Source organism: Pongo pygmaeus, chromosome 8, assembly GCF_028885625.2.
Source record: "Pongo pygmaeus isolate AG05252 chromosome 8, NHGRI_mPonPyg2-v2.0_pri, whole genome shotgun sequence".
NCBI classification, from domain to species: Eukaryota; Metazoa; Chordata; class Mammalia; order Primates; family Hominidae; genus Pongo; species Pongo pygmaeus.
Genome location: NC_072381.2, coordinates 90,711,876 through 90,731,077, shown reverse-complemented (window position 1 = coordinate 90,731,077; position 19,202 = coordinate 90,711,876). Strand labels below are relative to the sequence as shown.

General features: G+C 36.3%; 1 protein-coding gene across 4 annotated transcripts in view; it reads left to right on the top strand.

The window, feature by feature from the left end:
• The window catches only part of PRKG1 (protein kinase cGMP-dependent 1), a 1,321,998-nt gene that overhangs the window by 1,063,709 nt on the left and 239,087 nt on the right, over window positions 1-19,202 (top strand). For all 4 annotated transcript variants that reach the window (XM_054503395.2, XM_054503394.2, XM_063669971.1 and 1 more), the window contains 2 exons: window positions 9,484-9,561; window positions 17,566-17,660. In XM_054503395.2, the coding sequence (XP_054359370.1) occupies window positions 9,484-9,561; window positions 17,566-17,660 (173 nt within the window). The remainder of the gene's footprint in view (window positions 1-9,483; window positions 9,562-17,565; window positions 17,661-19,202) is intronic.

The following is a 19,202-nucleotide window of genomic DNA, read 5'->3' as shown; positions in this document are numbered from 1 at the left end:
GCATAGAACAAGGGACACAGCAGCATACTCCCAGATGGGGTTACAGCTTCTCTTGGTTCTTTAGACACCATAAAAATGCAAAGCTGCCAGTCATTTCTGTTCATCCTGGTGACAGTCCCTTTAATTCCTTTAAGAAGCTTCATCTGGGTCCACTGCAGGAAATCTTTAAACCTTTGTGTCAACTCCAAACTGCTTGAGAGGCAGACGTACAGCAATTCTGAGTCTCAGCCAGCCTGTTGGCTTAGTACATTTGGGTGCAAGTCACAAATTAATTTTCTAAATTGTTTACATAGTACCAGTACTTCTTGCCCTAGGTACTTTCACATCTATTCCTTTCATCCATGTGGGAGCTAGTAAGAATCAATCCCAGCATCTTGATAAGGCAGATTTTAATTATGGTGTCTTTGGGATCTGACCATACATAGCTGGTCAGGATGAGGCTTAGGCCTGTCTGATATTCTAGCCCCACAATATCTGTCCTATCTAGTGGGGATCAGGCTGATTTATAGAGCAACCCAAGGGTTTTAAATACAAATGGGTACCTCAGTAGAAACAAGGTCCTGAGACTACTATCAAGGTAGGTAGAAATGTAATGATTCAAGGAGAAAGGACCAAGCACAAATGCCTTGTAGCTAGAATGTATCACAACACCAGAAAGAGCAAGGCAAAGTTCAAGGTGAAGTAGTTTGATAAACAATGTTACAGGTAAGTGAGTAATGTTTCATCCAGGGCTGTTATGACATAAAGGAACGTGACAAGGGACAGCTGTGTACATATAGATTCTTAGCAATGGAAGTGACACAGACTCATATTTGTGCCCAGCTATTTGTGTCTTAAATAATCTTGGTGAGCTAGGCAAGTTTGGTGTCTTGAGGGACAGTGATGGGCAGGCTCTCTATCCAGAAGTCTTAGATAACTATACTTGATGATTAAAAGAAAAAAAAAAATTTCTGTCCACACTTGGGTTTCTACCAAGGTGTTTAGGTTTTCTAGGTGCTCTGAGTCAGCCCCAGAGGAATGGAGGGACACACTTCATTGACGATTAGAGCTCTCTTTGTTTGATATCCACATTTTCAGTCCTGGTGACATGATGGTTCTTGCAGGCAGGCAAAAGGCTCCGACTATGGTTATCTGGAAACCATCCTTCCTTCCCATGGTAGAGTGATCCTGGTGAAACTTTTAAGCAGTCAAAATGCATGCTGATGTTTGCTGAGATTCTGGTTTTGACTCTTTAGGATGTGTTTTTGTGTTTCTTCTCATCCACAGGACATTAACTAGGGAGATCTCTGAATTTTGAATACAAAGTAAGGTTGGAAGTGTACTTTACTATTGTGATTTTTTTTGTGATAGAGGAGAGAATGGTAAAGAAGACATTAAACTTTAGATCGTTCAGAGGTTGAAGGTCACTGGGTTAATTATATTGGATTTGGAGAATGACCCAATAAAAATAAATTCGTTTCTACTTTATGAGTTATAAGATTCAGTCACTCTGACCTTTTTTTATGCAAACTACATGACTACATGCACTCATCATCTGAGCACCTTTACATTTGTAGAGGTATTTGTACCTTTACAAACACTGTTCTCTGTGCATGCAAAGCCCTTCCCTCTTCTTCCCCATCCAGCGAGGAATCACTGCCTGCCTGGGAAAAGCTTTGTATTATAGATTATTTGCATACTGTTCTATCTCTGTACACTGAAATTTCCCTAAAAATAATAAAACTAACAATTTATAGGTATATCGTGATTACAATATGACAGACACTGTGTTTTGTTATTATTAACTCATTCAGTCCTCACAACAATCTGTTCATGGAGGTATGGTTATATTTTGCAGAAAAGAACATGGCATAGGAAAGTTAAGTGACTTTCTTAGGGTTCCAGAGCTGGATTTGTAACCAGGGAGCCTGCCTCCAGTATCTGTTTAATCACAATGTTATGCTGACTCTCTAATTGTTGACTGTGTCTTGTGTATCTTTGTAGCCTTAGTGTGAAGTGCAGTGTCTCATTCATAGGAGGCACACATAAATAATTTTGGTTTAATTAATGAAATTAACAAAAGGCTGCACTCTCCTAACCAGATTGTGTATCTCCTCTGCACCTGAAGTTCAGACTTGGTAAAGCAGGATTTTACACATTAATTTGAGAAGATCTGGAGGCAAGTTTTTATTCTGCCCAAGAAATGTGGGGAAGTATTGGATATAAATAAAGAGAGTGTCCCAAGTGGAAGATGAGATGTAGCACTTAAATAGAAAAACTCTATAGTATGAGAGATGTGTAATTCCTCATACATAATTCCTGATTATCCCAGATGTCCAGTAGATTGGGACAGGGTGGTGATGGTATAAGGAAGGAAAATTAGAAAAAGTGTTCCAGGATTTGTTTATTCTTTTGATATCTTGGTTAATTTGTGGATGATGATATGAGGAACAAAAATTTTCTTTTAAAGGATAGGAAGGAGAGCATATTAAAATTATAGCCTGAATGAAGTTATCTATTATCCAAGAAAACAGTTCATAACAGAACAAATCCTTTCAACAACGGTTTTTTCATGAGTGAGGAATGGCCCATTTATGACAACTTTTGTGCACTGAAAAATATTGCTGCACTAGTTCTGTGATGAAATCTGTGGTGACCATGGATTGGAGATCAGAGTGAGAAGAACTTCTGGTTTACAGATGTGATGGCTAACTGGTTCCAGAATAGATTTTACCTAAAACCTTATATTCCAAACCACCAAAATCCAAGGATAGCAATGGTGAGAATTTTATGCTGTTATGAATAGCTTTCAGTCGTTCTTAGCATCTCTGGATAATCTAGGACCAGTCATATCTAACACAAAAGTCCATAGTCAAGAAATGCCTTGCTTGTTGCCTACCTAACTAGCATGGTTTTTGATTAATCAAGCTGTTTGATGATTCAGTTCTACATGAAGAGGTCTTGCCTTTGGAGTAAATCTGGGATATTAGGGAGAGGTAAGAATTTCCTTTGAGGAATTGACTGATTTTGGCCCTAAAAAGGCAGATCCCAGTATTTTAAATAGTGTTCTTCATCTTAATGTAGGACTCTTCTTCTGAGATATATCTTCTGAAAGAATGAGGTACAAATCATGACCCAAGATCATATTGATTAATCTTAACTCAGCAGATTTCCAGTGATTATTCTCTGTTTCAAATATTTATTAGTCATGCTTTAGTTGAGATGTACATGAGATACCCATGTATATGTATATATAAATAAAGTGGGCATACAAAGGTGGTTTATACTTATTGCAGCTATTTTTATAATCAGTAGCAATTACCATAGTATTGGTAATTGCCTGAATTGGTAATTGGCCTGAATTACATATGACCTGATCATTAGAAAAATGTCAATTATGGATTATCTATCCTTTAATAAAGACTTAAGCATAACTCCAAACTTAAATATACAGGAAATAATGATGTAATCTTGGGCTGAAATAATTTAGGGTGAGAATTTATTTCAGAATGATATACTGTGTTTTAGTTTATATTAACTGAGATTCAATGAGAGATTATATTACAGTCAGAATTGAAAATGAAATTGCTAGTTAAAATATGGTAGATTTGATATCAATAACTATGACTGTGATCTAACAAAAGAAAATAAATCATTTATATTCACCAAGGAGTCACCATCAAGGCCTTGAACAACCGTATCCAGTGTTGTAATAAGCCTCTGTCACATGTCATCAAATATGTGTAGAATTTTAAAATAGCTAAATGTACATTTATATCTTAATGTTGAATTCTGAGAACCCAAAGGCACACAATATTAACAAGAAAAGCCATACCTTATATTTTAGCAGCAATGAGAAGACAGGCTTTTTTAACTCACAAGTTTTAGAAATAAAATTTCAAGTTACTGTCTTTGGGGAAATGTATTGCTTAATTTAGACGTGCTGTCAATTTTCTTTCTCTATCTATCCTCCTAATCTCTGATTTATAACTCCGTTTTCTTATTTGAAATGAAGAGGTTTGGGCTAAATCTATCTTCAATCTAGTTATCTTTCAACAAATACATATTGAATGCCTATTTTGTGTTAGGCACTGTTCAGAGTGAAACAATGAATATAGCATAAGACCTCCAGGTAACGGGGGGAGGAGTCGCAGATAGCAAGCAAAAGAGTAATAATTTCAGATCATAAAGAGTGTGATAGAAGACTCTTCTCACAGAAGGCTTTGCTGTGGTTTGCAGCTGTGCTGGTTATCACGCAGTCATTAAAGCATGCAGGAGCATTTTGGCAGCAGCAAATCTTTGGATAGCTTTCTAATACCATAGAAATACAAACAGTAATGTGGGATACAAAGTGAATGGGGTCGGAGTGTACACTGGTAAGATTGGCCAGAAAAAGGCTTTATGAGGCTCCAATGATGACAGCAAGATAGTGTCAAAAATCTTAAGGAGGAGTGCTAGAGAAAGGACCAGTTGAGTGCAAAGTCCCTAGAAGGGATCCAGAATGGCACATGCAAGTCACAGAAAAAAAGCCAGCAAGTCTGAAACAGAATCACAAGGGTGATAATGGGAGGGGAAAGGATGGAAAAGTGAATAGGGGTCAGAATACAAGGAATTTTACAGACCACAATAAATTGTTTATGATTTTACTTATAGTAAGAAGCCATTGAAAGTTTTTAAGCAGTAAAGTGATTTCAATTGATTTGTTATTTGAAAGGTCACTTTGATGGCAGTGAGAAAAATAGAAGGGATGGTTTGGGGTATAATGAGTAGACAAGTGACAGGGAGACCAGATAAGTAGGCATTGCAAAAGTCCAAGATAAGATTTTGTCTTGAACAAGGGAAAAAACAATGGGGATAGTGGGAGAATATTGGGCTTAGCCCATGAGTTGGAAGTAGAAGCCTTTCTAATGGACTGACTGTGGGCAATATTAATGATGGGGATTAAGGAAGACTACCTCATTTGTGCAATTAGTTTTGAGTCCCTATTATGTTCCAAGCACAAGGTTAGGCACTGAGGATTTTATGTGTGGTGAGCAGAACTAGACACAGTGCTTTCAGAGGAGTTAAAATCTGGTGAAAAATGATCATGCAAGTCCATAAACAAGTACAAGCCTAGAAAAGGGCAATGAAATAGAGCTGTGTGGTATTGTAAGTTCATACAGTGGAGAGAACTAATTTAGCCAGAATGTGTGTGTGTGAGAGAGAGAGAGCATGTGTGCATGTGTGTGTGGTGGTGGTGGTGGTAAGGGTGGATATGCCATGTGAGAGAAGGCTAAGATCTGAAAGAAAAGTAGGATATAACTAGGGAAGCAGCAGTGAAGTATTGCAGTAGGAGTGCTCAGGCCTGGTGGTGGCACAGTCAAGGAACCAACCTCAGAAGCCTGGCAGGGCTGGAGGGCAAAATCGGGAACAGTGAGAAGAGGTTGGATACTATGGCGTTGAGCAGACATGGTCTCGCAGGCCATGTTCGGGAAACTGGCTTTTATCTTAATAACTACGGAAACCTTTGAAAGGAAACAGTCTAATTCCTAAGATTTCTTCTTACTCTAAATTCTGTATATTTCTTTGATTTAATTTGAAATATGAAAATGGTAGAGCTGTAAAATGACCTTCAAAAACCAGTGAAAGTGCTGGCATTTGATTAACATAATTAGAGAGCCTCTTGAAGTATCAGCATGCAAGATCATCTTCCCCTCAGGTGCAACTAAACGTTTCAGAATAGCTTAGTCATTACAGTCCTGGTGTTAGGACACCATGCATATTATCTTTCCCAAACCTGGAATGCCTTTGGCCACTGTTCCATAGGTTGTTCTGTGACCTCTGGATTTTATGAGCTCATGCAACATGGACATATGTTCAGTGAATGCCTGTGTAGGTAAACAGATATTTATATGACAAGTTGAGTTATGAAACACCATATCAGATGATATTAAGAAGATGATTAGATAAGTTTCATGAATTAAATAGACTAGACTATAGCTGGATATCCCCGCCAAACTTTCAACTCTTTAAGATGAAGAGATTAAGAATATAAAAAATTTAGAGTAATTGCTATCAGCTGGGGGCAGTTTTGTTCCCAATGGAGTAATTAGCAATGTCTGGAGATAGTTTTGATTTCTGCAACTGGGGTTAGGGTGCTACTAGCATCTAGTCAGAAGAGGCTGGCAACTCTGTTAAACATCTTGCAGCAAAACTGGATGTACAGGACATCTCCCTGCAATAAGAACGAATGGCCTCAAAATGTATAGTGCTGAGGTTAAGAACCCCTTCCGTTCACTCATTTTAATATATTGCAAATAATTTTGGCTTTCTGAAAGAAAATAACTATCACATGGATAGGGATATGCTTTTTAAAAGGAGATGGATGAGGGGAATGAGCTCACATAGGTTAAGAGTTCTTCAATTTTTGGTGCTTTTTATTTGCATTTTTCTACTTTTTCCAAAATAATTGTGTATTCACTAGTATTATTTGATCATAATGAGCTGCTTATTCTCCTCTTTCTGAGGTGTTTTTAACCTGCTGAACATTGGTGACCTCTTTATCCTTCTGTTGGGGCTCAAGAATCCTCCATGGAGAAGCTCTTGGGAAGTCACATGTCTCCCAGACTGTGCTCTCACATATATAGCCCTGTACTTCTATACAGGAAAGCATTTTGCATACTGGATTATTGTGGCATTGTTGAGTGATCTTGAATTAGGAACCAAGTGAGAAACAAGACAAAGAGTAGGATAAATGGAGGCAAAACATTACCATTATTACTAATAAAATCTGGGTTACAGGATGTACCTTAGGTATGAGAGCCAGCTAGTCTTCCCAAATTGAACTGTATCATTGGGCAGAATTATCTGCCCTGTCACAGAAGCTCAGACAGGGGCAAACTTCACTATTGTGAAGAGAAGGGCCTTTCCCTGGAGAAGCAGCAATGCCAGCCCTCTGTGGGAAGTTCCCTTCCATGAGGAAAAGAAGAAAAGTTGAGATGAGCATACATAGCTGTTTACTTCCACGTTTATCAATCAGATGAGTCATGCCACCTCTGCTGGTGCAGAGTGAGGAAAGGGGAAGAGACAGGTACTTAGTTTTACTAATTGAGCTTCATTCACTTGGAAGGAAGTATCAAGAGTGGGAAAGATGTTCTCCTCTCCCCCTTGCCCCAAAGCTACAGCTGTAACTCTGCTACTACCTTTGCTACCCAATACGGTATCTACTATGTGTGACTATTTAAACTTTAATTTATTAAGACTAAATAAATTTTAAAATTCAGCTTCTCAGTCACACTGGTCATATTTCAAATGCTCAGTAGCCCCATGTGTCTTATGGCTACCATATTGGACAATACAGTTATAGAACATTTCCAGTGGATGGTGCTATTATGAGATTTTACCCTACTCATCTTTGTATTATCAATGCCTATAAAAAGGCCTGACTCTGAGGCCCTCAGAAATGTTTGCTGGAAAGGCACACTGGCTCATACCTATAATCCTAACACTTGTGGAGGCCAAGGTGGGAGGATCACTTGAGCCCAGGAGTTTGAGACCAGCCTGGGCAACATATAGGGAAAACCTGTCTCTACAAAAAAAAAAAAAAAAAAAATTAAATTAACTGGGCATGGTAGTGTACACCTGTGGTCCCAGCTACTTGGGAGGCTGTATTAGTCCATTCTCATACTGCTGGTAAAGACATACCTAAGACTGGGTAACTTAGAAAAAGGTTTAATGGACTCACAATTCCACATGGCTGGGGAGGCCTCACAATCATGGCAGAAGTCAAAAGGCAATCTTACATGGTGGCAGACAAGAGACAATGAGAGCCAAGCAAAAGAGGAAACCCCTTATAAAACCATCAGGTCTCATGAGACTTATTTACTACCACAAGAACGGTATGGAAGAAATGGCTCTCGTGATTCAGTTATCTCCCACCAGGTCCCTCCTACAACCTGTGGGAATTATGCAAGCTACAATTTAAGATGAGATTTGAGGTGAGAGGATCACTTGAGCCTGGGAGGTCAAGGCTGCAATGACCCATGATCGGGCCACTGCAACAGAATGAGCAACCGAATGAGGCCCTGTCTCAAAAAGGTGTTTGTTAAATGAATACATGAAAGTGGACCACTACCATTTTGTTTTTCAAATCTGCATGTTGTAAAGTTCTTTCCATTTTAGTGCAGCATAGATATCTTGTTAAATGAAATAAAACAGTTGAAGAATATGCATTCTATAATATTATTTTTATTTAGAAATAATTATTTGTATGCGTGTGTGTGCAGGATGGGGTGGTGGTTGTTAAAAGCATGGAAAAAAAGTCTTGAAGTGTACATATCAGACTGTGGTGGTTGAAACTGAGGGAAAGGAATAAGGAATACCTTTTTTATTTAAAAATCTTGTTCCTAGAAAACTGAATTACTTTTGAGCAAAAAAAAATTAGCAAATTAGGTAGTATGTTAACTTTCTAGATACACTAAGAAAATAATGGCTCTTTTCAATGTCAAGTATTAATGAAAGGCAATTTTAAGGCAATCTTAGCACTTTAGGTGTTAAGAAAAACTGTATTGAAGCATAAGGACAAATAACAACCATCAGCCTAATGGGTATTGCACGTAAACCATGAATTGTGTTTTGTTAGGAGTGTGCAAAATAATGTTTTATTTCCCAAAAATATAGCTTCTCTGCTATGCTGCAGAGAAGGATAGGGCCAGATGGCACAGTTCTCATTTTTCTGTTAGACCGCTTGACCCAGCAGTATACTTTCTCTGACCTCTCCTTATTGAAATTACTTTTGTTCATTGCAGAAGTAATCTTCACCCTGGAAACAGACCTGGTTGTGGTGTCTGTTTCAGAATACTGACATACTGACTGTGATAATCCTTTTGCGGCCTTACCTCACTCCTCGTTTGATAGTTTATAAGCTCACAGATGCTGGACCAGAATTCAGTCCATAAAATTAAGACATTCCATTTGACAGGGCCAAATCTAAACTGCTGAAGCAAGAACACCAAAGCATGAAGTGGTGCCTTAAGTAACTAGGGTCATCTAATCCACAATAAAAATCAACCTGGTTTCAAATGAAGATTTTTACATGCTGTAACAATTTCTTAGGAAAAAAAGGCTCTAATTATGAGAATATAAAACTCAATGAGAATGACACATAAAATAACATAGAATGAGTAGTTCTATATTATTAGGAGCTCTGCTATTTTGTTTCATGCTCAGTTGATGGGAGAAAAGAATATTTTCATCAAACAATTGAAATGAATGAATTTAAAGGTATGATATAATCACCTAGAAAATGACATTAAAAGCAGTCTTGAAGATGAGCATTATAGAAATGATATCTTTGTAATTATTGCATACATTGACTAATATTCGTTATTAAATCATGATGATTCTAGGCTTGGATAAAATTGCGTTAGGATGAATGTATCCCTGGGGGTTGATATTTGAAGAGGCTGAGCTGTTTGGTAGCTTACTCCCTGCTTAATTTTTTTTCTTATTGTTTCTACTTTTCAGACCCACTATGAAAATGGAGAATATATTATCAGGCAAGGTGCAAGAGGGGACACCTTCTTTATCATCAGCAAAGGAACGGTAAGCTTTGGTGGCACAAGATAGTGATGCACTAGGGGAGCCTGGGGTTGGTTAGTAACTCTAGTAGGAACACATGCACAGTCTTGTGCTATATGAGTTTCTTCCATTTTTTGACACGGAGAGGTATTAGAGAATGGATCTTACAAAAAATGATGCAGGAGGGAAAAAAAGGTGTAACTTTTGAAGACCGGTAAGTAGCCTACTTGCTAATAATCATAATATTAGATGACACTGATATATTTGTGTGAATAGAAAGATCTCCATAATTAAAATAATATAATAAAAAAGAAAATACCGGCTGGATACGGTGGCTCATGCCTGTAACCTCAGCACTTTGGGAGGCCGAGGCAGGTGGATCACTCGAGCTCAGGAGTTCAAGATGAGCTTGGGCAACATGCCAAAACCTCATCTATACAAAAAATAGAAAAAATTAGCTGGGCATGATGGTGCATGCCTGTCATCCCAGCTACTTTGGAGGCTGAGACAGGAGGATTGCTTGAGCCCAGGAGGCAGAGGTTGCAGTGAGCCAAGATGGTGCCACTGCACTTCAGCCTGGGTAACAGAGCAAGACTTTGCCTCCAAAAAAAGAGAAAGAAAGTACTTACGTCACTTACAAAATTCATCAAGTCATTAGAAGCAGTAACCTTGCTATAATAAAACATCTGGGCTTTGAAATCAGATGGCCTAAATTTTAATCCTGTTACGAAACTTAAGTCATTTTAATGCCCTTAGGCAAGTTGCTGAATACTCTGAGGATGATAAGGAGAGATATACATTAATGTTTTAAGTTATTTTCATAAAGAAATATTGATAGTAAAAACTACTAAAAGTGATAAATTATAAAGGAAGGGATAAAAATGGGGTAGACAAGGGTTATGAATGAAAAATCATACTTTATTTCTAAAACTTTTAATTTTTCAACAATATGAACTTACTTATATCTTAAAACTAAGAAACTGAGTGAATTGGAAAATAGAATTTCTTTTAGATTAATACTATACTATTATATTACTAAAATACCTTAAATTTATTTCCACAGTAAAGCTATAATCATTTTTTTGTTTGTGTCATTACATGATAACCTATGATTTAAACTTATGTTTCTTTATTATATATCATTACAAGGAATTCATGTCTCTGTATGTACTAAGTATAGAAAGAGATGGAGAAGGAAATGCGAATAGAAAGGAATTGATATGCCAGTTTCCATTTTTATAATTATCACTTTATAAATGAAGCAAATTTATTTCTTCTAATTTAACAAAATGACTGACTCTGTAACTTATAGCTCATTTATAGAGAGATTTACAGAGCTACAGTGAATAGAATGCAGTGGAAGATTATAACTATTGTTGAATCACAATTTAGATAATTCTCCTTGGACTACTTTTGGATCAACTGTACGCATATGTCAATATTTACACCAGTGGCATGTCACACAAAAATGAAGACAACAATATTTATATTTTTATTATTCCTATTCTTTTGACTGATCTCTGAATGCCTGGGATAGAAGTAGAACTCAAGGCTGACTTCTTAAAAGGTATCATGAAATGACGTGTCTGACCATGGTTATAGTTAAAATTATATCTTGTATTTTCCAATGTTAGAAGATAAGAAAATTTTAATATTTCGTAGTTTATATGATAGATTGTTAGAGCTTATCATTTATCATCTTATTGTTTAGATTGACTAAAGAATCAGGGAAAATTGAAAATTACCATGGATGTAAATTATTTGAAAAGTTGCCCAGGGAATTTGTCCTGACATTCTAGATTTGTTTTTTCTTTACTACATTGCTAATTCTTCGCTATGATGCAGTGATGTGTTTATCCTTTGAGATGGATTTCTGACAGTCTTTTGTTAACCACCCTGTTACTGCAAATTTTACTGCCTAAAAGTAGTGCTTTGTAACCAGTTTCAGCTGAAGACAGGTGCATTAGTTGTGCCTTTTTACGAGTTTCGTAGTAAGTATAAGTGGAAAAACAGTGTGGAAATTACACCACAGGAACCAATTCCCTTGGCAATATTTCAGAGCACTCTGGGGATTCCGGGAGGGAAGTAGTACTAATATATTAGACTCTCTTGACACATTCAAGATCTTTTACTTTAAACCAGACATACATTTCTACTAACTTACTTTTTTAGGTCACACAGGTTAGCTGCTATGATTCTTAGTTATGTAAATTACATAATAATTGTATTAATTTTATTCATTCTAATACCAATATACTAACAATATTAATTATATTAGCTCTAATTCTAACATATTAAAATCATTAAGAATATGTCAACATATACAATAATTAGAATATATTAAGTCTTAAGCAGAAGGTGAGGTCAGCATACTTAATGGCAAAGAGCAGGAAAGAGAGGTGAATAATGAGAGTAGGCTCAGTTGAGCAGGCAAATGAGTTGTAGAACTGGAATTTTCTACAATTATATGTTATATGTTTTTTTTTTTTTAGGTGTATAGATGTTAACTTGTTTTCCCATGCATTTAAAAAATGTATAAAGGATAACCTTGGCCGAGATCTATTTCTTGCTACCACCAAACTGGCTTTTTCTTAGAAAATGCTGTGAGATAGAGAGACACCACAGGGGCTGCCAAGCTACAAATGAAATTCCCCTTGTTCAGTTCCACTTATTTAAGTGTAAAACAATTTTTATTCTTCCATTAAGCACATTCACACAAAGAGAGAAGCATTATAAAATAAGCATTGCAGTACTTGTTTTTCCCCCTTTAAGCCTGTGCAATCTGATTTTTCTAAAACCTGAGGCAGAATGCTTGCAGTGATGATAGTGATGATGGCTAAAACACCTGGTGCTGCCTCAAGTAGAAGCTCAGTTAGTTCTCTATACTTCAATCACTCCATTCCAGTTGCCTGGAAACGTGACTTGCTTCTCCAACAGTGAACTATGAAGCACCGAAGTTTCCTGCATATGTCCCTGCAGTTGTGTCGCATCACAAAATGGACTATCTCTTTATAAATAAATCAAACCAAAATTGAACAGGATGGGTAAGCAAAGTTGCAGAGTTCTAATAATAGCTCAAATGCATTTTGATTTTTCTGATTCCATTCAACATACCTCGTATCCTACCATTAGAAAAAAAAATGTGATTCAAAAATTCTTGTCTATCAAATGGCATTTAAAATCACATGGCTTCGCTTCATAAAATTAACAAGTATTTAAACATGCCAATTAAACATGTTGCCTTAACACAATGCTCAGTGTTTTTTAATATAAAAAGTATTCTCTTATGGAAATTTTATTTGCATATGTATACATATGTTTATGTATACATTATGGTGAAACCTCTGAGAAACATTTTTTTAATATCAAGAACAAGATAAAGATACACATTATTACCAATTTTGTTTAGTGTGGTACTAGACATCCCAAATACAATAGTAAGTTAAGAAAAATAAATAATATTTGGAAATAGAGAAACAGTAATTATTTATACATGATATGTTTTTAGTTTCTTTTAGGATTTTATGTAGACATATATATTATTAAAATTAATAAGAGTTTAGCAAAATCAGCATTATTCAGTACATTTTTCTTTATTAATGGAACCATTCTATATCTCTACACAACCCAATATAATAGCTATTAGTCACAGTTGCTATCTGAAGTAAAATTATCTAACTTAACTTTAATGTTAATTTCTCAGTAGTAGTAGCCACATTGCAATAGCTGCTAGCAGTGGCTGTATTGGACGTTATACAACTGGATATTTTACTATAAATGAATATTGAAAAAGCCATATCATTCAACATATTCTACCATATTAACAGTCTAAAGAAAAAAATCACATTATCATGCCAAACAATTCAGTGAAAGGGTGTGACAAGTGTAACATCCATTCATAATAAAAATTCTCAGCAAACTGAGAATGTAAGAGAAAGTTCTTGCCTTGTTAAGTGGTATCTACAACATGCCTACAGTTAACATACTTAAGGTGAGAAACAGAGCAATCAATAAATGAAAGTAACTGACAACAAAAGGAAAGTCTTTTCAACAAATGGTGATGGAACCATTGGTAATCCATGGACCAAAACAGGGGAACCTTGACCTAGACTATACCTTATATAAAAATTAAATGAAAATTGGTAATAGATTTAAAAGTAAAACATAAAGCTATAAAACTTTCAAGAGAAATGTATGACTTGTGATTAGATAGGGAAGAGTTCCTAGGCATGACACCGCCAGCACAATCCATAAAGAGAAATGATAAATTGGGCTTTATCAAATTTAGAAACTTTTATTCTGTGAAAAACACTGTTCAGAGAATGGAAAGACAAATTACTAACAGGGAAAATTATTTTAAAAGTACACGTCTGGTAAGGGGCTTATATTGATCCTATCCTTTATTGATCCTATAAAAAAACACCTAAAAATCAACAAAAAACACCAAAGTACCCACCTTAAAAAAAATGAATGAATGACTTGAACACATCAGCAAAGAAGATACACAAATGGCAAATATGCACATGAAGAGGTGTTCATAATGATTAGTCATTAGAAAAGTGCATATTGAAATCCTGAGATACTACTGCATACTTAATAGAATGGCTAAATCTAAAAACAAAAATTAAATATATCAAGTGCTAGTGAGGATGCAGAGCAACCGGTATTCTCACTCACTACTCCTGGGAATGCAAAATGGTAAAGCCATTCTGGAAAACAATTTGCAGTTTATTATAAAGTTAAATAAACATTTACCCTATGACACAGCAATTACTCTTTGTGATATTTATTCTAGAGAAATGAAAATATAGCTCACACAAAAAACTCTGAGTCAGTGTTTGTAGCATCTCTATTCATAATTGCCAAAACTAGAAATAAACAAATTGTGTTATATTCATTCAATGAAATATTAGTCAGCAATAAAAAACATAAACTATTGAATCTTGCAACAACTTGGATGAATCTTAAAGGTCTAATGCTAAGAAAAAAAAAAGGTCTGAAAAGGTTAAATATTGTATTATTTCATTTATATGACATTCTCAAAAAGATAAAATTAGTTTGATGCAGAACAGAATATAGGGGTGAGGAATGAGAAGGATATGACTATAAATACATAGCATGAAGGAGTTTCTGGAGGTGATGAAATTGTTCTGCATCTAATTGTTCTGGGAATTAGACAAAGCTATCCATGTGTTTAAGTTCATACAACTGTATTCCAAAAAAGAAGTAAATTTTGCTATATGATAGAGGTAAATTTTACTATATGATAACTTAAAAATTCATGTACATTTCTAAATACTGTAACGTGTAACTAAAATATATTTTTAAAATACCATTTCAAAAATCAAGTATCTAGGCCTATCTATAACAAGAAAACGTTCAAGTCTTTTAAGAAGAAAATTTTATTTAAAATATTATAATGAAGAGCAAAACACCAACATGGCAGAACATCCGAAAGAAAGAGAAACATATTGGGAGTTACTACAGTAGATATCAAGACCTATTATAAGGTTCAGGTAATGGAAAAAAATGTGGACTTAATTTGACTGAAAACCAGACAAATATGTCAGTGTAAGAATGGTGAGCCCAGACAAAGATCCATGATAATATGGAAACTTGATTTAGGATGGCATGGACACTACAGATATCACAACAATTGGTTATGCATAGGGACGTAAATAAAATTGGATTACTAGCTCACACCATACATAATGCCAGTTTCAGATGTAAATGTGAAAAGAAAAATTAGGAAAAAATTAAAAGATAATTGGGAGAATACTTCTATTATCTTGGGATAAGAAAGGATTTCTTGAATAAGATATTTTAAAATGCAAACAATAAAATATAACATTGTTAAGTGTAATTACGTTAAAATTAATACATGTGTTCAACAAGACACCATAAAGATGGTTTAGACAAACCGTAGTCTTGTGAATGAACAACAACAAAAATAAATATAATCAGTCCAATAGAAAAATAGGCAAAAAGCATGATCAGACACATAATCAAAAGAAGCACAAGTGGCTCAAAAACTAAGATGATAAAATCTCCCACCTCTATTAATAATAAGGGAAATGCCATGTAATACCTACCTTTCTGGAAAAAAATCAAAGTCTGACAATATTAAGTATTGATAACAATATAATATAATATAATATGCATTTTCATCCATTGATGGTAGGAATGTAAGATTGTACCAACAGTGAGTTAATACCTAGTAAAATGGAAGACGTATATACTTAATAACCTTGTTCTTTATTCATAAACATTGGCCCTAGTGAACTCTTACCCATAGACACTAGAGCACATGTATAAGAATGTTCACAGTAACACAGTTAATAGCACCATAAAAACAAAGTATAACAAAAATAAAACTGGAAGCAACCCACATTTATATCTACAGAATTAGTAAATTGCATAATATTCATATAATGGAATACTGTTTAAACAAAGAAAATACATTTTAGCTTTTATATGAACATGGGTGAATCAAAACCTCAAGAATAAGGGCCCAGTAACCTTTATTTTAGATCAGACTCCCTACTGAAGATTCTGCATCTATCAAATCCTCTTCGGCATACAAATTAGTGTCTCTGTGATACAGCTTAGTGGTCACAGAGACACAGAGACACAGTGACACAGCTTAGTGGTAAGTAAAAGTGTTAAAATCTGAATTTCCATGGTTTTGAAACACTGTGTGGAGGAGTAATCAAATGGATCAGTGGAGAATAATAATTGAATTTCCTCCACCTTACACAGACCTTCTTAATACTTATAAAAATTCTGGTCTTTGACATCTAATCTCTAGATTCAGAAACCTGAAGCATAGTATTATTAAATGTGTTTAAGTGTTTGGCATTGTCTCAAGAAATTCGTTTTTTTACTTCATCACATTTTCCGGGTAGGTGAATTTTAACTATTTAACCTTTCTGGCTGACACATAGACAGTTTTATGAATGTTAGTAGAGCTTAAGGGAGAAGTGAATTAACACAAAGGTACAAGTTACTCTATTTTTGTTTTCATTCATGCAACAAAAAACATTATCATTTGCCTTCTGTTAAGTCACAAGTCCTGTGTGTACTAGGCTATCTGTCTTGTTAGTAATGACACATTCTGTTAAAACAATTTACAACTATTTATTGAGTGCTTATTATAATTTGTGGAGAATGTCAAAGAAATACAACTTTCTTTTAAGGGCATTTTATTTATTCTAGTAAAAAAAGGGCCTATATGTAATTTATATATCTTTAGAAATAGAAATCCTACCAAATGAAGCATGTGGATTATGAGGGATATAGTCAGTTACAGCCATGCAAGAAATCTTTATGAAAATGTGATGTGTCTTCAAATGAAAGCTGGATTCTTCTCAGGGAAAGGGACAGGCTTATCCTAGAGAAACTAGGATATGCATATGGAGGCATTTAGAAGGATGTTCATTTCAGCAGAAAGAATAAAAGAAAGAAAAAAATTGAAACAATATAATTGCCAATTTATAGGATATGGGTAAGTAAATATATTTATATAATGAAACAAAACTCATACATTAAAATGAATGAAATAGATTTATACCTAAGAGCATGGAATAAATAATTAAAACAATATTAAGAGAAAAAAGTAAGTTGCAGAATGAGGAATACTACTTATGTTTTTAATATATTTTAAAAATACATGTACATAAACACATAAAAAAGATGGACAGAATGCTCAGTAAGTTCATTATAATGGTTGCTTCATAAAGGCAGGAAAATTAGAATGGAGATGAGGAGTGAGATCAAATTTACTAGTAATGTATTATTTCTCTAAAATAACTTGAAAGGATAACAAAATATTTGGAGGTAAGCTCTTGTGGTTTTCCTGGGAATTTGTGATATTGTTCTTTGGTCCTGTTAGTGGTAATTTAAATGCTTTTTCTTTATAAAAATAAATTAAGAAAAGAAACAAGAAATGGAATTAACTTCATTAATTAGTGTTCCTTTGTCCACTGTGGGTAAGCAGTGGATTTAGACTTTCATTGTTTCTCTTTGCAGGTAAATGTCACTCGTGAAGATTCACCAAGTGAAGACCCAGTCTTTCTTAGAACTTTAGGAAAAGGAGACTGGTTTGGAGAGAAAGCCTTGCAGGGGTAAGTAGATCACGTGTTATACAGGTTTTTGTTTGAGTGCTACATAAATTTCTGTCTGAAATTTTGAGCTCCTAGCACAATAGGCTTTTTATTTAGTGCTTATCCCAATATCAAATATGGACCCTTGATGATAAATAAATTTTTATTTATTTTCAGCTGGACTTGGAATCTGTTTGAATAGGTTGTGGAATAAATTCCTTAATTTCTAATAAATCAGTGTTATATTAATTGGAAACATTTTCAGGTTTGTGTCCTTAATTGCAATCTCTGTAACAACTTCAAAGAGAGGAATTCCCTGCTAAACTTTGTGCAATGATTTTACTCAGAATCATTAAGATGGTTGGTTGAGATTTTTGAAATCCCTAAACCTGTTTGTACAAACAATTGTTATGGGGCCTTTGGGGTGTCAATTTCCTGGCTGGAAACCTGTGGCTGGTGGGCACCTTTGCCCGAGTTTTGCTCGGGCCCACTGGGCTCATTATGCCCACTTGGCCTGGCAGGTTGCACTCAGTTCACATTACCGAGCTGGTTCCCACACCTTCAAGGGAGACTGCAAGTCAGGCGTGAAGTGGCAAGGGGCATGTGAGCGAGCGTGGTGTCCGGCCACTGTACAGGCAAACAAACTGGCTGCTGCCGTGAGGTGGGCAGCTCCAGGTGCTGGCATGGGCTCTTTGTGAGGCTGTGGCCGGACCAGGTACACCACAAGCAGCTTCCCCGGCTGGCACCAGGGAATGTGGTCATGCCTGGAAGCTTAGAGACACCAGAAACTGCATAGCCCCAAAGCGGGAGTCACAGCCCTGGCTCGGGGAGCTCCCAGGTCTGGGCCCCCCACAGGGCTGCAGCTCTTCTCTCCTTGTCTTCACCTGCAATGTGGCAAGCAAGGGGCATGTTTCAGCCCTGTTTGTATTAAAACTCTTTTAGCCTCACCATTCAGTGGGTCCCGATTTCTTGACCCGTGACCGGGAAGAATGTGGTACGCAGACAAGTGGAGGTTGAACAAGACAAAGAGGAGCTTTATTGAACACTAGAATAGCTCAGAGAAAACTTGCAGTGGGCAGCCCCTCTCCATAGCCAAGGTGTCCCAATGAGTGTTCAGCTCTCAGCAGAGAGGGTAGCTCCTCTCTGTAGGCAGGTCATCCCAATGACTGTTCAGTTCTCAACAGAGAGGGTAGCTCCTCTCTGCAGCTGGTCGTCCCATCATCTGCAGCTCTCAGCAGAGAGGAGGCCCTAGAGTGGGTAGCTCCTCTCTGCAGCTGGTCATCCCAATATCTGCTCTGCTCTGGTTAAGCCTGGGGCTTTTATGGGCCTCAGAGGGGCGGAAGTACATGCTGATTGGTTCATGAGCGGCAATAGGCAGGTCCAGAAGAGGCACTGCAAGTTCCCACTCTGGTCCATGGGACTGGCAGCCTGGCCTCCAGCCTGCAGGCCCTCCCTGGTCTGAAGGTGGGGCCTTAATGGGGATCCACCCCCTTTCTGCCCAGGAACCTGTCTGCCTCCTGCTGCCATTCATGGCACCCGGGCTGTAGGTGCTGGGGGCACCTG